The 18,967-nt window shown below is 37.8% G+C and overlaps 1 protein-coding gene across 5 annotated transcripts in view; it reads left to right on the top strand.

Annotated features, from left to right (window-relative positions):
* The first annotated feature begins 1,282 nt into the window (after positions 1-1,282).
* Positions 1,283-18,967, top strand: part of EPB41L4A (erythrocyte membrane protein band 4.1 like 4A) — a 121,061-nt gene continuing 103,376 nt past the window's right edge. For 2 of the 5 annotated variants that reach the window (XM_088130351.1, XM_088130348.1), the window contains exons 1-2: positions 1,292-2,058; positions 2,647-2,962. In XM_088130351.1, coding sequence (XP_087986477.1) covers positions 2,864-2,962 — 99 coding nt within the window. In that variant the 5' untranslated portion in view covers positions 1,292-2,058; positions 2,647-2,863. Of the gene's footprint in view, positions 2,059-2,646; positions 2,963-18,967 lie in introns of all 5 variants that reach the window. The other 3 variants (XM_088130352.1, XR_015793880.1, XM_088130349.1) reach the window with 3 other exon arrangements.

Below are 18,967 nucleotides of genomic sequence, written 5' to 3'. Positions count from 1 at the left end.
TTGCAGAAAAGTAAGTAACTAAGTACTGCTTAGAAAACAAGTCTAGCACTCTTTCCAAAAAAAGCGCTAAACCTGTGTTTGTAAGGATCCCATGGAAAGCACTAGTCAGGCATTAAGCAGGAAGATGTCTCTGCAGAGACAGGTGCCTAGTCTCTCCTGTAGCCCAAGCCAAAATGACCACAGAGGGCAGCTCCCAGCAAAGGAAGGTGGAGGGAACATGTCTGCAGCAATCTAAAGTAAGCAGTAGGAATTGGGCATATCCCAACCCTTGAGTGGGTCAGCATCATTAATGTAGTGCAGTGTTTCCGAACCTTGACCACTTTAAGATGTGTGGACTTCAACTCCCAGAATTCCCCAGCCAGTATGCTGGCTGGGGAATTCTGGGAGTTGAAGTCCACACATCTTAACAATGTCAAGCCTGAGAAACAGGGTGTCGTGTGCTAGATTGTATCCATAGTTAAAATTACATTTAAAAAAATGTAGAATGCTTCTTGAAAACTGGAGCCACAAAGGAAAATATTAATTTGCCTCCGCTACAGGCTGGCAATGAGAAAAGGGCAATGTCATGAGGAAATGAAGAAAAAAGTGGTCACCATGCACACTAGTACTAGAGTAGGGGATAGGAGGAAGAGCCCTAAGTCACAAACAATCCACATTATCCAAAACCAAACAGACCACATTATGATTTAATGTGATATTGAACTCAGCCTAAAATTAAGAGGGGGGGGTCTTCTTGCACAAACCACTCTTAATCTCTACTCTGTTAAGTTTGCAGCATTCTGTGCAATTAAAATTCTTCACCCATTGAGCGCTACGCTTTCTGGTTGCTCCATTCCCTGTGGTAATATAGGCATACAGTTGTAAGGCGATTTAAGTGGAATGTGCACAGGAAAGGCCCCAGGCCATTTTTATCAAGTGAAAGCAAATTCAAATCCTTTCCTCCAAACATTAGGTAACAGGGCCTGTAAGAACGCCTTTAATGGGAATTTTCAAGATGTGTTTAAATCCATCAAGAACAAGCAAAAGTCTCCAGCAAGTGATGCCTCTTTCCTTCTGCCAAGACAACTCTCGATGAGAGATGTCTGTCTCCATAAGAAATAGTTCGCATGCCTCATTCAGGAGAGCGGTTACTCATCTATACGCACGCCGCCGTTCCCTCTATTTAATCATCATGTTCTAGGCCGGCTTGGAGGAATCGCCCGGTAGGGGTCGCTGCTGTCCTTGCACGATTGCGCCACCTCCCCCGCCGGTGCTGCTAGGGCAGGGAAGGTGAAAGGTTGGCCGGAGCCAAAAGGCGGAGGGAGACAAAAACGCCGGTTTGGCAGCCCAGCCGCAAGCCGGCACCGGGGAGGTGCCAAAGTCAGCGCCGTCCCGGAGCAGCTCCGGGTTCCCAGCCACGAAGGAGGCGTCACGCCGGCAGCTGAGCGGAGGCGTCGTTCGCCTTGAAGGTAGCGCACGGGAGCAGCCGCTGTCGCCCGCTGCCTCTGGGCTGGGCTCGGAAAGCGGCTGCCTGCTCGCCCGCCCGCCCAGCACCATCCTGGGCCATGCCGGCAAAGGTGGACCGGGAAGCCGAGCCTCATCCAAGGAGGAGGAAGAGAGGGTCGGGCAAGGAGGTAGCGCTGACCTCTCGGACGCTCGGCTCCCTTAGGTGGACGAGAAACTGAGCAAGCGGACCCACGCCGGCGCAGGTGGCGTTAGCTTCTGCTGCGCCCGGGGCTCGCTCCGCTTCTCGCGGGGAACTTTGCCGGCGGAGTTGGGCGTCAAGGGGAATCCGGAATTCTTTGCTGTTTCCCCGACGGGAAAAGCCTACTTGGGCGGAGTGGACAAGGCCGGGAGAAAACGGCAATAGGAGCCGTACGGTCTCCCCCCCCCCGCCCCCCGAGATTTCGGCGCCGCGGAGAGAAGGGCGTATGTGTCCGAGGTAGACACGCCGCGTCTGACTAGAAAGCGCAAGCTGGTGGTGCTTTAGCCACAGCTGTGAGCGGTCCGGAGCTGCCGGCCCGCCTCTTCACGCCCTGTCAGCGGGAGCGCCTTGGCTCGGCTTTTTCGCTATTCCAGGTAACCCTCGTGTCCCCCTAATTCGGGTAGGAAAGGGCGGGGGGCAGGGTTTGCGCGCTGAAGGCAGGGGCGGTTTCCCCTCTGCACAGACCCTTCCTTTTCTCTCGGCATACAAAAGAGCAATTCCCGAGGGTGGGCAGGAGGGGGAGGGGAACGCGGGTAATCATTAATCCAGGGGACGCGGCTTGGAGGAGCCGCGCTGGGGCGCCCGGCGTTGTGGGGCTTCCCGGCCCGGGCGCTTTTCTCAAGTTCTTCTGCGCTGAAAGGCTCGGCTCCTGGTAGGCCTTGAAGGATGACCCGCTTCTCTTGCGGTTGCCTTGCATTGGTATCCAGAGCGGGCTCGCTGACTAGCTGCTTACCTACAGGACTCATGTGCTTCGAAGGCCAAAGGTTTCTTCTGTCTGAACTGTGAACAAAGAAGCCCATGGGGCTGTGGAGTGTGTGAAACTTTGTAATGGACTTACCTCTGACAACTTCACTTTTGACTCTTTTGATTTCACTCTTACAGCTTGGCAGTGTATAGTTTTTTTTTTCCTCACTTACAAGACAGTAAGGAATTTTGGCTTTTTTTCTTTTTTCTTTTTGCAGGATGCCTGATGAAGACCTAACCTTTGGTGTAAGCTACCCTCTTTATTAGCTCCTCGAAGACAAAGACTACTCTGCTTTTCTTCTCCACCTTTGACCTGAGTCAAATAAAAATTGCCTATCAAGACTGAGTTATTTGGTTCCGCCCTTGCTGTGCTTGAAGTTACATTCATCTCTTTTTTTATCATTTGCACTCTGACATCAAGACACTGGAGCAGCCATGGGCTGTTTCTGTGCAGTGCCTGAGGAATTTTATTGTGAAGTTCTGCTTCTGGACGAATCCAAATTAACCTTAACCACACAGCACCAAGGGATAAAGGTAAGTGCTGCCTGTTCTGTTTTCACTAGGTTACCCAGACACTTGTCAGCGTTTGAAATGCTTTGTCTGGTGTTAAGCAATGGGGGGCAAATCCACATGAAAACCCATTTCTGAGAGAGTGCTTATCAAAACAAAGTAGTTTCTAATTACAGGGACATGGGCATGTCAAGTGGCATTTAACTTTACATCACATTCCATGACCTAGGAAGAAGTTGTAATAACAAGAAACAAATTGAAGTGTTAAAAATGAGTACAGATTTGCTTTCCTTAAATCATGTACTGTGTGTAAACTAGGTAATGCAGCAAAGGAAGTAATAGGCAAATAAATTTTAGTAACTGTACATTGCATAAGGTTATTGATTAGAACACTATTTTTTCCATATGGCATATTTGCTTTAGATAGTTTAACTCTCATTATAATTTTCACTAGTTGTAAAATCCATGATTGCTAAATATCCTTGCTTTATATTTATATAAAACAAGCTCTTTTTAAAAATGCATGCTCCACAGAGGTATGCCCAGCCTAATAAAGTCATACTTAGGGCTTGCATAAGACACATGCTTGTCAAAGCTTTTAGGCCCAAGAATCCAGATCCAGTTCCTTTTTAAATATCATTTAATTCCTGCTGATTTCCAAAAGAGCCTAATTTATCTCCAATATGCTTCAGCTATTCAGTGAGGTCAGTGGAAGTAAAGATGCTTAATTTCCTTTTGAAAAACTTCCCAGTCAACAAAATTATGAAAATGTTGTTGCAGCTGAAGTGCTTACAAATAATCCATTGTTTACTGTTAGTGCTAAATCTGTGGGCACCAGCTTTCAACATTCCCTCTAAGGCAGGAAGCAACCTTACCTCATTAGAGAGGAAGAATAAATGATAAAGCAGTGAGTTTTCTGTCTGAATATGAAGTGCAGATTTTAAACTTTTTTTAAATAACGTTTCTGCAGAAAATTAGAATTTAACAGGGCTTACTTTTCAATAGGAATAAATGGATTGTTCTGAAAGAGCCTTAAATATATAGGAAACCTTGTCTTCTCTTGGCTCTGTAATATAAACTATGTATATCATTGTGAAATGTTAAACTTCAGAGTAACAAACAGATCACACATTGGTAACAATAGTGACTACATATACCTGTCCCTAGAAGATAAAACTCTGCAGGTCTATAAGAAAAAAATCCAAAATCCAGTCAGGCAGTACCTGTATTAGAACCATACAGAAATGCATTACAGATTCTGTAGCAAATATACTGTACTTGTAAATAATTCACTTAATCACTTACTTGAAAATTTAATCATGGATAATATCCTGTCTGAAGTGATTGAGTTTTTAAAAAGTGGAAGAACTTACAACCCCATATTCCTGGAAAATTATTCTCATTAAATTCATAGGGAATTATTATGATTTATATACATGTGGGGTAGAGAACACTTAATAGTACTAGACTGATTTGCCAGTTATATGGGTGCTATGAGAATTAGTAGCACAATTATGTTTAAGGATATATCTAAGGTAATTTCAGTGTACTGTGAAATGTGTAACATTTCAGCTGACATGTTTACAAGCAAGTGGACTTTCAGATAAATTTGTCCAAGGAACCAGAACTGGGTGTCCTGAGTAGGAAAACTGAGTTTGCTGCTCTGTAATATAACTGAAATAAATGGAACTAAAATAAGTGATAATGGAACACTGCGTTAACAGTGCAAACTTCTGAATGTTTATTCAATATCAAATCCCACTGGGCTTCATTGAAGCTTAGTCACAGGTCAGTATGCAGGGATTTAAATGAACTTTATATGGTATAATGACTTCTCGCATGATTTTAATTGCCATTAAATTAAAGGAATTTATTGTTAAACATTCTGAGAACTGTAATTTGGTGAGATGCAGAGAATTCTCTGTTGGGAGATTTTTTGCCTACTTAGGAGAACTAAAATGTTTTGGAATCCCTTGATAATTTAGTATGCAACCAGCAATCCTATGCATGTTCAACAGAATAAGTTTTATAGAAGGTAGTTTTTATTTTTAATAAATGTGCAAAGACTTAATCCTTGTAGCTAGATAATAATCCTGTAGATAATAGCTTTTGTTACAACTAATTTTACTAAGTAAAAAATAATAGTTTATAGAATAATTAATTGTGAAAACCAAATTAAATAGGCAGTCTAAAATGAGATTTTTAATATAATTAGTTTTGCACATTTCATTTTTTGTTTGTATTTTGAATATAGTGGCTGTTTTAGCTGAGCAGTGTTTTAGGTTCAGTTCCAAAAAGCTGCTTTGGAGTGTGCATGAGTGTGATTGTAGCACCTGTTTGAAATGCTTTAAAGCAGCTGTATTGTTTCTCCAGGATTTCATGGCTGCTCTGCTCTGTGATCTGGAGAATATGCTGCCACGTTAAAGAGTTGGAGACTGTTGCTATGCTTATGACCCACATACTCCAAAGCAGCTTTTCAGAATTGAATCCAAAGCCTTGCACAGCCTTAAGGACTACACTGTAATAAAACTATTAAAGGGGATCTACATGAGAGAAGTATAGAAGACTGCAATGATTTCTTTTTAATTTATACCTCGAGTTAAATTTAGTGAACGTATCATCTTAAAATGTCAGAATAGAAATACCCTTGCAGCATATTAGAAATCTGAGAGGAGAAGATCAAGGCAAGAACAAGCTTATTATTAACCTTTATACATGGTTGTTAATTGTAGGGATATTGCTATTTTATTATATTTTTCTTTGTTTAAATCTTATATGTACAAGTAATAGTTCCAGCAATTCATTATAGAAAGTGTTTATTCTAAACTGGTTTAGTTGGTTTAATGTCACAATATCTCTGAAGGTTTAATTTCCATAACTCTAATTAGAAACTGTTATGTAAGTGCTTTAATGCCTTTTTGGGGATAGAGTAATTAATCCCCCTTACATACTCAGTTATAAAGCCCTTCCAACAGACTACGGAACCCATGTCACTTTGGATGCTTCAACTTACATCAATATTGTTGGTGAGCAGGAATTATGAGAACAGCAGTTAACAAATTGTAGAGTGCCATAGCTCTTTCAACTTTGTCAATATTTCTATCATGTAGATGATTCACCTCCTCATCACTTTGGAATGTCTTAAAACAAATTGTAGTTATTTGAATCCAAGTAATACTGGCAACTGTAACTAAGAAAACCATCTAGAACCACTGTGGATGCTTTAACTGAATGTGTGACAACATGTATCTTAAAGAAAACAGTCATGCATGATATAAATACTATAGGTCCATGTGTGTAGGGAAACAATGTGAATATGGGCCTAATTGTGCAAAATATAAATTGATGCTATGAGGAGTTCAAGATAAATATAGTGATTTGTACTGTTGAATTAGGAAATTAGACAAGGAAAATGCAGCTGAAAGCAAGAAATTCAGTGTATAAAATTTAAAGAATCCCTGTTAGTGGTTCTCATGAATTGATTTAGTTGAATGCAAATGTAACATCCAAGAAATTCATTGGCTGTGTTTGATTCCCCTTAAGCCTCTTCAGGAAGTAGAAAAATGAACAACGGAGTGGTGTACAGATTGATCATAAGCATACACAGTTAGAAATAAGGTCCATGAGTTTCTGCAATGCAGTCCAGACACTTTTCTTACATTTTTAATAAAGCATTCGTGGATCCTTCTTTCTGTTTTTTTCCTTGTGGTAAGTCCTCTTTGCCTTACTGTATAGCTACTAACAGCACCTGGGAGTGTATGATAGGATCTGTGCAGGAATAGGTAGAAAAACCTAAAACTTCCTCTTGTGGCAAACTTTTTTCTCTCTCTTGTATACATGTAGATGCATAAACAACAATATATATTTCCACGCTACTAGAAAACATGTACAAATCTTTTTTGAGCGTGAGTAAAACTTATATCAATGATTCCATTAATGCATTTGCTTAATTAGCACATACATCTACAGTGATACAGTATTATATAATATTGGCTGTGTTTTCAAGTTTACCCACAATTTTCTTGATATGTTTATCCATAGTATAGTCCACACAATTTTCTAGGTTCATGCTGAATCTTAAATTAACCACCTGAATGAGTTTGCATGTTCTAGCCTATAAGAGGTTGGTTATTTAGTATTTCATTGTGCTGCATGAATACAGCAATTGAAGCAGCTTCTGTTTTGTAAGTATGAATGAGGCTTTACTAATTTCCACAGAACTTTCTTCCTGCAAGTTGAGTTTATGTTATGTTAGCCATAATGAAATGAAAACTTCTTGGATAGCATTCCAAAGATAGTGGAAGTGTTTGCACACTTACACAAGGCTAACTGAATCATGTCTGTATAATGTACTAAATCATATGGTGAGATTTATACTGGATCAGGGGCCTCACCCTTTTGGGGCTGTTAGACATGTTTATAACTGTGAGAGCAGGTTACTGTCATAAAATGCTTATAATGGATATGGCCAGATACAACACACTCATACTAGAATGCAAGGAAATACTGCCATTTTATTTTCTAAAGATGCCTCTGGGTCTGTGTGGGGTAGAAGCATTGCTGGAAACAGAAATTCTTTAGTCTGTTGTTTTGCTTTGCAGTATGCTAGCCTTTTTTAAAAAAAAGTAAGACAAGGAGTTTGGTGGAATCAAGGTCATGTAAATGGCTCACGGTTTTTGCTCAGCATCACATTGAGAATCCAAGTGTACATGTACATGTTTTGGCAAATTTCTGGTTTGCTGTGCTCTGTTAACACAGTTTGATTTAAGAGTGAGAACTGTGATACATAAGTGTGTATATACATAGATGATTATGTAGCGCCTACTGGAGGATTATTGATGTGTCCTGTGTTTTTTATACCTGGACATGTAGTTCCATTCAATTAAAGAAGATTGGAAACTGAAATAAGCCTTCATTGAGACAGGAGAAAGGTGTGTTGCCATATGATGACGTAAACATAGAGAGTAGTCAGTCCCAGGAGTAAAATTCATAGATTTTGTTGGAGGTAGCTGCCTGGCAAATAACCCATGGAGTCAGATGCTATCAAATTAGAGGACTGTAGGACTAACCAGTGGTTAATTCCATTTTTTCTGGAATATTGTTTGGTAACTCAGTCAGCCAATCACAGGCCTTTTTACATCCTAAAAAGATTTTATTTTATTATATTTAGTGGTGGCCCTTCCCCCTTTCATTGCATCCATTCATATTTCTGATTACTAGGGCTATGTAGCACTCTTTGATTAGAAGGCAGAAAGCTGCTTTGGAATACAAGGGTGCATGAATGTCTGCAATTTTGAAGCATGTCTTTTCCCAGGATCACGTGGCAGATGTGGAAGACAGCTACGTGATCCTGAGAAAAGGGACTTCTGCTTTATGGACTTGCAGACAGGTGCTGTGTTTGCCCCTGCATGCTCCAAAGCATCTTTATGCCTTCAAATCCTTTATTCCTCGTAATCTTGTTTAGCTTTTGGTGGGCTAGATTCAGCCCCCTGTTGTGGAATATCAACTATCTACCATTTGTATTTTTTACTACTTTGTAGTGATGCTTGGTTTTGGGTTTACTTGGGGGATTTTTGTTCATGTGTTGCATAAGAATGTGTACTGTAAGACTGGCAGTGCGATCATTCCCCTGAGGTCAGATTGGCCACAACCTTATTGGTGGGCCTGAAGACATGGCTTTGCCTGTGGCCTGGGGAATCCAGTAATGTGGGTATGCAGTCTGTAAGGTGGTTACATTGTTAGGGAAGCTGACTGCGCTCTCCCACAAATTATGTTTTATGGTTTTAATGGTTTCACTGCTTTTAATGTTTTAATGCTTTTTTTCTTATTATTTATTGTACTGTTCTTTTTTTAACTTTGTACACCCCCCCAGAGTCATGTATGTGAGATGGGCAGCTATATAATTCCAGAATGTTCCACAAACCTGCTGTTTATTTGATTCTGAATTCCCAAAAGTTAGTATAGGTTTTTATTCAGAAAAAGAGGCTTTAAAGTATTTTTACAGAGAATTATGAATTGACTTTTAAAATCTTAAAGTGCAGAATTAAATCCAAAACTAAAACCAGATTATATTTCAAACATGCTATATATATATGTGGGGAAGAAGCTTTTTAGTGCTGGACCAACACTTACTGTTTTTCCCCTACCTTATGTTATTAAGAATAATCTTGGGCTTTGATGGTCAATCCAGATATGCTATTTTAATTTATTTATTTACATCCTGCTATTTTATGAGCTGAAAGTGGCATATATAGAAGTCTTTCCTATTTTATTCTTGTAATAATAAGCTGCAAGATAGGTTGGATTAAAAGAGAATCATTGGTTGAAAGTCACTGATTGAGCTCCATGTCACTTGAATGTGCCACTGTTTAGTATTGGATTTCTCTTTGTACAGTATAGGCTTCATGATGACCATCACTGGCAAACCTCTCTTAGCTTAGTGACTCAGCCTCTGAAAAACTGGAATAGAGGCAGTAACCCTTGTTGTTGTTGTTTAGCATCCATTTAGGAGCTCTTCTGCTAAACTACCACACAATTGGGATTTAATTTTAAGTTTGGTTGAAAGAAATATCCAAGAGCAGCCAGCAGTGAGGCTGGAATTCATAGGGCAGATACCATGAGAGTACTAAGGATTTCTTGCACCAACCTAGTTTTCTGAATCAAATGTATAAGGCAAATGTATGAAGGCATCTTATTCCATAATGATATATTATAATAGAGCATAAGCTTTTATAAAATAGGTTTTTAATTTGTATGTGCTTATGATGAATTTAAATTTTTAAATAAATTTCTGTTTGAAATGTACGCCATAATTTCTCTTCATATTTCTGATACTCATTTATAAAAAGCTGACAGGCACAAAAGATTTTGCAGAACTTTTCATAAATTAACCATTCCCTAAAATGACTGTCATTACTTGAAACAGATTACTAATTTTTCCTGCATCTTTACAGAGGAGACCAGCCATTTTGAATTCTCAAAGGAGTCACTCTGTAATGAATGAGTATTAAGTCATTTTATTTTCCCAGGGTGCATCTGACTAAATTAGTGGAACGGGCATGATAACGCAACAGAAATCCATTAATTTTTAAATGAACGTACCTCCTGGCCAGCCTGAGGTTTGAACAATCAACAGTCAGTCTGTTGTTGAATAAACTGAATTTCTGGCTTCCTAATGGTTGCAGACAATATTGTATTTTGAAATTTAAATAATTTTTCTTTAGCAAGCCTAATTTGGACATTTGTTGTAGAAGTTGTAAATGTAAGCTGGAGCTAAAGGACTGTTTACTTTACAATGCAATATGCTCATCTTTGCCTCATTAAAAATTACAAACCATAGAGGCACTACCAACTGCAGCATTATAACAGGAAACAAGTTTCACAGTATTTTGGGGAGTGGAGAAGTTTTGATTCTTGGCAGCACTTCTGGGTTTAAGAAAAAAGTCTAAAGTGAAGAAAAGTACTTGTATTTGTTTTCAATAATGCAACAATTTTCATAGTAGGCTGCCCTTTTTATGGCTGTTAGTGTAGTATAATAGAGGCAACTGCTGCCTTAGAAAATGTAGGAGCATTCAGCTGGCCATTAGGTGGCTTTGAGAACCCAGCCCACCTGGTCCTTATTCCTAAACCGTATCAAATTAAAGTGCTAAACTGAAAGAGGTTGCCATTTATTGATCCACCTTTAAAATGTGCCAGTAAACTGACTTTAGTTCAAAATCTGGAAAGTGCTCAGATCATCATCATCATCATTAGACTTGTATGCAGCCCGACAACTCCGGAAGAAATTATAATAAAACCAGTAAAAGATAAACAATGACAAGGATGACAGACTGGATGGAAGGAAGCAAGGAGTCTCGCTCTCCCTTGCCTAAGGCCTGGGTAAAGATATAAAAAAGGTAGTAACTAGGCTGCTATGTGAGAGTCCAAAGGATGTTCCTGTGGTCAGAACATTATTGTTCTTCAGGGAGCAGGATTTTGTAATGTGTAGTTAAAAAGTTGCATTTATAACTTGTTGCTGTTTTTAGATGTGTTTTGTTATTGTATTTTGTATGACTGTAAACTCTTGTGGAATTTTTAATAAACATTTGATGGAATGTAGAAAGGAAAAGAGAAAAGATGCAGCAGGAGCTTATCTAGATAGATAACAATTAAGACAGCACGCCTGCTACTTCATTTCTTGTGAAGGTTTCAGACAGAAATTAAAATACTGAATAAAATAGTAGCAGAAGCATTCAGACAATCATATAAACCAGAGCCATTTGCAGGATCCTACACTTTTTTCAAAATGACATATGAATGCAAGTGCTACCCCTTTTCTACATGTGTGTGATGTTGCAGTTGTACAAAAGGGTAGAGCTTACAGGGTGACACTGCTTTGGTAATTTCCCCCACCCCAGCCTCTTATAAAGATTTTGTTCTCTCCTGCTTCTGTAGTATAATGCATTAATATTGCATAATAATATATATTCCTGAATAATATTGCTTATTTCATAAACTTTAGCCCATTTTCTCCCATTTTGTTCTGGGTTTAGGTCATACAAACATTTACTAAAGGGATAGGATTTTGTAAACTGCCTTGTGGTAGCTGTGGGGCTCAGTGGCTCTCCAGATATTCCTAAACAGCATTCAACATCAGTCCTAGCATATATTGCCAGTGGTTAGGGTTGCTGTGAATTGTTGGAGGACCATGGGTCCCTACTCTATGATCTGTAGCTGTGTCCAAATATGTACCTCTTCCAGTTGCAAGTGTGGGCTTAGGTTAATCCATAGAGTACAAAACAAGTATCCATTTTACACCTGGGAATGTTTTATGTAGATAGGGAATCTAATTTACAGTTAAAGTAATTCAGTCAAAACACTGAGAACATTTTATCTGTGGTATATGAGAGTTGGTTTTTAAAATTTTTGTAGATAGGTTGATTTGTACTATACAGCTTTATAAAATAAAACAGTAAAAATACTGAACTTCACTGACATACCGTTTTACGGAGACCACAGAAATGCTACCACATGCCATGCCAACAGAATTGCTGAAGGCACACAAATATTTTTGAAAGAAGCCAAATCTATCTCTTGGTTGTCATTATCAGTAGATTGCCAATATTTGATTATCATTTGTCCCATACTTAATAGTATTATACCCTGCAGAAATGATTTATCCATTTTAATTATGTTAAAAATCCCAATCCATGGTTGTAATAAAGCAAATTACTTTATGAACATTTTGACATCATGAGAAATGTTAATAGATTGAAGCATTTTCTAAAAAGATGTGCAAATATAAAAAGTTTATTTCAAAATACCATTCTGTAATGTAATAATTGAAGAATGTATTGATGGCGATCCATAAAACACTTATGCCTCTAGAAAGAAAAAGAAGCAAGTGGGGAAAAGACTGATTTATAGGCTCAGTAATACTTGAAGGTCCCAGCTAGACTGTTATGACTGACATTTTTTTCTAAAAAATCCACAATCCTTTTCTAAATTGCTAGAAACCCCCAGGATGTTGTGATTCATAATTTCAAAACCTGTGATACAAGATAATGTCCCAGCTTATTATTTGAATCTGTGCTGAGGACAGTCTTGCATGACAAATTGGCAAGAGTAGAAGTAAGGGTGCTTGATCTGCCACATCAACCTTTTGAACAAATCATAACAGTGGCTGAAATATGATATCTGCATATCACATAATCAGCCTGTGTGAAGTAAACAAAGGATTCCATTAGTTGAAGTGGCCATGTAGACAGGACATTGATGTAAGTGAAAGTTCATTTTCATTGAAGCAGTAATCTGGTGTGTATCTAAGGCACATTTCAAAAACTCATTTTTCTCAGCATTTGAGATGGGTCTGGCATTTTGTCAGAATTTATTGTTTTATTCATATTCCAAATACTTGTGAAATTGTGTCATTTTTTAAAAAGTAATATAGATCTTAATTCAAATTACATTTCTTCGTTTGCATCAAATATTTAAGAGCCAAAAGAAAAATAATTGCTGGTATGGTTGATGTCTATGAACATGGGACCGATCAGCATTTATATAAATAAGATTAAGAAAGTTTAAATGACAAACGTGGAAATTTGACAAAAATTTAGAATAGTTAAAGAGGAGGAAAAAATGCGACTTAACATGTAAAGATGAATGCTAGTATTTTGGAAAGAATCACTGTTTACCAAACAATTTAGTAATAAACAGGCCAAAGATGTCAAAACCAATCAAATTCAGTCTGCATTCAGAATAATATGTTTAAAGCCAAAAGATGTAGCACTGACTTTAAAATTTGGAAAGAAAAATTCATTAGCATATTACCTCAGTAGTTCATTCCACAGCCATGATGCAACTGCAGAAAAGGCTCTGCAGAAAGAAGAAACTGAGATTTCTATGCTGGAAATACGTCATTAGCGGTAATTCTCAATTTTAATTTTAGTATTTTTTCTTTTGGAGAAGTAAATTCCATGAGTAGGATGATTGAGTGAATACCTGGATAAGAAAATATAAAAAGACAAATGGAAATCAAGATGAAAGCACAATCATGATGGAAAATAAGTATTTGGTCACCTACAAACAAGCAAGATGTCTGGCTCTCACAGACCTGTAACTACTTCTTTAAGAGGCTCCTCTGTCCTCCACTTGTTACCTGTAGTAATGGCACCTGTTTGACCATGTTATCAGTATAAAAGACACCTGTCCACAACCTCAAACAGTCACACTCCAAACTCCACTATGGCCAAGATCAAAGAGCTGTTGAAGGACACCAGAAACAAAATTATAGACCTGCACCAGGCTGGGAAGACTGAATCTGCAATAGGCAAGCAGCTTGGTGTGAAGAAATCAACTGTGGGAGCAATAATTAGAAAATGGAAGACATACAAGACCACTGATAATCTCCCTTGATCTGGGGCTCCATGCAAGATCTCACCCCGTGGGGTCAAAATGATCATGTTTGACCTCTGTCATTGCCAACAAAGGTTATATAACAAAGTATTGAGATGAACTTTTGATATTGACCAAATACTTATTTTCCACCATGATTTGCAAATAAATTCTTTAAAAATCAGACAATGTGTGATTTTCTGGATTTTTTCCCCCATTTTGTCTCTCATAGTTGAGGTATACCTATGATGAAAATTACAGGCCTCTCTCATCTTTTTTAGTGGGAGAACTTGCACAATTGGTGGCTGACTAAATACTTTTTTGCCCCACTGTATATAGGTACCCTTGAGCTTCCTAGTCCATGTATAAACCAGAGACACTTCTAGTAAAAGGGCTAGAAAGAATTCAGGCTTTCCCTACCTTGAATTAAAGAAAACAGCACATGGGTGCCACAGTGCAGGAAAAGCTTATGTCCTTTTTTTTTTTTTGGTATTAGTTTCATGATTTATAATCTCTATCCCTTTCTTCATGCTGTTCTTAGCTGCAGAAGGCAAAACATACAAACCTAACCATTTTTTTAAAGACTGTCTTCCAATATTTTGAGAGAAAAGGTTTAGATTCTGATGTGAAGACAAAATGTGATAAATCTAGTTCCATTATCATTGATAATAGAACTCCGATTCCACAACTACTCTTTCAATAAAAAAGTATCTAGAGTTCCTGCCACAGATTACTCACATCACATGTGCCTTGCTCCTTAGTATACAATGACTTAGTATAAAGGAAAAGAAAGTCTAACAGAATCACTTAACTTTCATGAATTAACTGTTAATTTATATGCATGCTTTCTTTGTTTTATTTATTACATTTAAAGAAAAAGCATGCTGAAGAGTTACCAGTTCTTCAATCTGAGTATAGCCCTGTAATGCTGCCAAGTCAAATGCTATTTAGTGAAATCTATCTTGATCTGCATCATTACTGAACACACCCAGCCTTTCCTAAATATTTTTGAAACAGCAACTTATTTGGTTTCCTTCCTGACTGCTTTGTTGAACTTAGTTTCTGTTAATGTGTACTTAAAAACTATGCTTGTGAACATAACAAGGAAATTTCACTGCTGCTGGATCACAATCACATTCTTTTCATTGAATCCTGTGAATGAAACCTTATTGAAATGGAAAACCATAGACCAACATTAGTTTAATATATTGTACCTAATGCCATACAAGTGTTTTAATGTCTGAGAAAAGTGTAATTGTTTTACATACATGTTTTATAGACAGCCCAGATACTATCCCCACAAACAGCATATCTTCCTTTTTTGCCTTCATATTACAAAGTTCATGCAAAGGCTTTCTTGATTAATTTTATTCTCTCCAACAAAAGGATTGAAGATGCTTGGATAGAATATGCTTAACAGCTCTAGCATGTCCACAGGAGAAGGAACATGAATTAGGGATCATTCTAGAAGAGATGACATGTTTTACTTTATGTTAAATCATTGTAAGAGTATCGGGTTCAGTTATTTGTATGGCAATTGTACAAGGAAGACCTAGTTATCTCAGTGATAGTAGAAGGAATCCACCCAAGTTCAGAATCATAGTTGCTATAAAAATTCTGAAAAATAGTAATTGTGGACTGAACTGTGTCTTCTACTTACTTGTCAATCCTCTGCTAATTTTGGATGGAGACAGTTAAGACAGGTCTTGAGTTGTTTCTCTGTGTGTAGATCTACTAGGCTGACTTCTGTCACTATTACATGTATTTTCAATTTACTTATATATCTATATTGTGGTGCACAAATTTGTACTTGGTTTGGGAAAAGCTGCACAAAACAAATTTTTCCTGCACATGGTATGCCTGAAATTAGAGGGAGCATTGTTTGGGAATCTAAAAATAAATGGTCAAGGCATTCTACATTGCTGAGTTTCTCTTTTGGAATGGTGCAATCCTATGCAAAATAGGTTTTCACTTTCCTACTGAGAAATATACCTTTGTTTTACCTCGTTCTAATTTCAGCTTGCTCATCACCATCTAGCCCAATATTGAGCAGGCACTGGCTAAAGGAATTAACTTTTTCTTTTGAGTTGGACAGCAGGAAGAATCAATGTTAACTTGGCTTAAAAATATATTGAGGACAATCCTGTCTCCATTATTAGATATGCTGCAGGGATATCCTATGGAAGACACAAGATTTTTCTTAATTCTGGACTGAGTCCAGCTAGGCAATACTGTTCTTACTCCATCTCACACATCCGTACCATACAGAAATTGCAGAACTGTTTGCTGTGGAAAAACTTTGAGTGTAGAAGCAGTTAGTTGATCCCTCTGGGGTAGAAGAACTTCACAATAATGCTCATTTAGCACTGAGTGGTTAAGATTGTATTAAGGTATATCTTCCAAAATAAAAACTACTGAGAAGAAATATCAAAGTATTTGTTGGGCATTAATTAACTAGCTATTTTCTCTGCTCTGCAAAGTGGGGGGGGGGTGACCACAGGTCAGGCACGAGGACAACGCTTACTGACTGTAATGGCAATCATGACTGAGGGATGCTGCGAAGGTCGTAAATGGGTTGTAGAGTTATTTTTCAGCACCGTTGTAACTTCAAATGGTTGCTGAACGAATGGTCAGTAAGTGAGGACTATATATATGTGTTTGTGTGTGTATTTGTGTGGGTGTGTAGCATCACACAAGCCTGTTTCCTATTTGCTGTTGGGTGTTATTCATATGTATGGCTTTCTAATTCACTGCAGTAAAAATACTTTTCTAGCCTTGGGCTGCCCAAGAATGTGAAGCTGAGAGAGGGAGTGAGTTTTACCATTTTATCTGGTCTGACAGCACAAAATGGAAAATGTGCTTTGTTTCAAAATGGAAACAAGCACAGTATTCCAGAATTTCTGCTGAACTTTTGCAGGTTATTTGGTTCAGTAGACCATTTGGTTTGTGCCATTTTATAGTTTAAACAAAAACTGCAAGGATCCAACAGTGTATTTATGGGGTGAGTAAGGAAGGCTGATGTGCATTGCCTCCTCTCTTCTTTCCTTTAAAAACAAGGATACATGGTTGTAGCGTTGCCTCATCTACATGGTCTATTTTTTGATGATCTTGATAACTCCCACCCAGCATATTCCACTGGTCTGCCTGTCCTCAATCTTCTCAGCACCTTCCTCTCCTGCCTTTCTGTAGCTGTTCTGATGTTACACCATGGCATATTGTTCTGCCAGGTGTAAGGAATAATTTTAAAAGTGTGTTTTTTATTTTTGCTTCTATTTGTGCTATACCTTCCTCAGAGAATCCTTTAATTTACTGATATTTCTACCAACAGCCCCAGCTGAAATCAGGATTATGTTACATAGTTTTTCACTTTTAGATAATGAGATAAACAAGTACAGAATGGGAGAAATTCTATTATCTGATTTTACCAAGAACATTACAAAGAAATTAATATAAAATGTTACGCCCATTGAAATCCCATGTGGTTTTTCATTTACTTTTGAACTCAGCCATTAAAGAAGTTAATCAAGAACAAAACTCACTACTGTATTTAATTCTGATTCCATACATCTGTGGTTAAAATCCAGTCCCTTGTCTATGGGACTGCATGTGCAACCCAGTCTTAACTCTGACATCATAGAAATACCACAGGTTTCATAGAGATTACTCCTAAATTACTGTGTTTATGGGTTTCATTTTTCATATAGATTGCTTATTGATTCTGAAATGCAATTTTGTCTGATTTTTTGGCTTTTCTGTATTAAAAATGTCATTCTATGTTTAATGCTTATTGACAATAGTTATCCAGATAGCAGCGTGGCATAGGACAATCTAGATGTAACATATTTTATGCAATTAACAGTTGTGTTTATGGATTTCTAGTGTAGATGGTCTGTGTAGAGCCCACAAGCTAGTTATATGCCTTCGTAGGAGGAATTTTGGTAGGTTAAACTTTTTGTTTCTCCTGTGATTCAAATTAATTTGCTGTTGATGACAAGAGAAATGTTCCCATCAGTGCCGACATAAGCACTTTCCCCAAAGCAAATAGGTATAAATGGTCTGATCTGGATAGGGACACATCAGGAGGCAAAGTATAAATCATCTCCATCTTCTCACAAGAGCTTTCATTCAAATTGTGCCCTCTCCACTGTGATTTAAAAAGTTAAGAAACAAAAAACAGTCAGTCTGCAGTTAATGACATGATCAGTGGGATACTTGGTTATCGTGTGTAACTTATCCCTAAATTGGGGGAAGATACTGCAAAAAAGAGCTGATCATTAGTGTGTGGGTCTAAGAAAATACAGCTGATTTGCATTGTTCTACCCATGACAGATCTGCTAATTCAAAAGGCACAGATCAGAGATCCAATTGTGATATAGCTTTTAGACATAAAATCTACTAATTTTTTGAACCTAACACTCAACCACCTTTTCCAGCTATCTCTGGAATACCCTGTTGTATTTAAACAGTCTGTATGGTAACGGAAATCTTAAAATTAAAGGCTTCAGATTCTATTGATAAGAATATTTTAGGCATAATGTGAGAGATAGAGAAGAACTCAAGGCATATAGATTCAGGATATTTGGCATTTATAAGATCATTGTGGAGAAAATCTATTTATGTGATTGCTAAGAGTTGAGACCGACTTGGTGACACATAATCAGTCAATCAATCAATCAGTTAATAGCCTGAACATTCTCCTTGTTGACAGTTCTTATAAAATCATATCTCCTTTGGCTGTAAGAAGTTTAGAGAAATTTGCTATAAATACCTTGTCTTTCTCCCAAATGATAAAAGAATTAAGATAAAAAAAATAAAAACATGCTGGATTGTAGTCAGTACTAGGTTTTCAAATGGTATGGATCTAAAATTTCTTATAGTTGGTACATATGAGTCAATCAAATAATAGACTTTGTTGAAAATTGATGACTAACAGGTGAGCAGGCAAACTACATTTTGTCGAACACAAGGAAAAAAAATTATCTTTGGTTCTATTTGCTTCTTTTTACTTAAATCACCTACAGGCAAAAATGACACCTGAGCCTCATAGCCTGTATCTACTTGCAGGCAAGTGGGAACAATTTTAATTTTTTATTTTTTGCTATGCACAATGAGGATGGAAAAGTAAATAGAATTGTGCACGTGGATAATATACCTGTC

Source organism: Python bivittatus, unplaced genomic scaffold (assembly GCF_059951505.1).
Source record: "Python bivittatus isolate LINGU-HERP-01145 unplaced genomic scaffold, Pbiv_v1 ctg000850_np1212, whole genome shotgun sequence".
Lineage (NCBI taxonomy): Eukaryota > Metazoa > Chordata > Lepidosauria > Squamata > Pythonidae > Python > Python bivittatus.
This window is presented reverse-complemented; position numbering and strand designations above follow the sequence as displayed.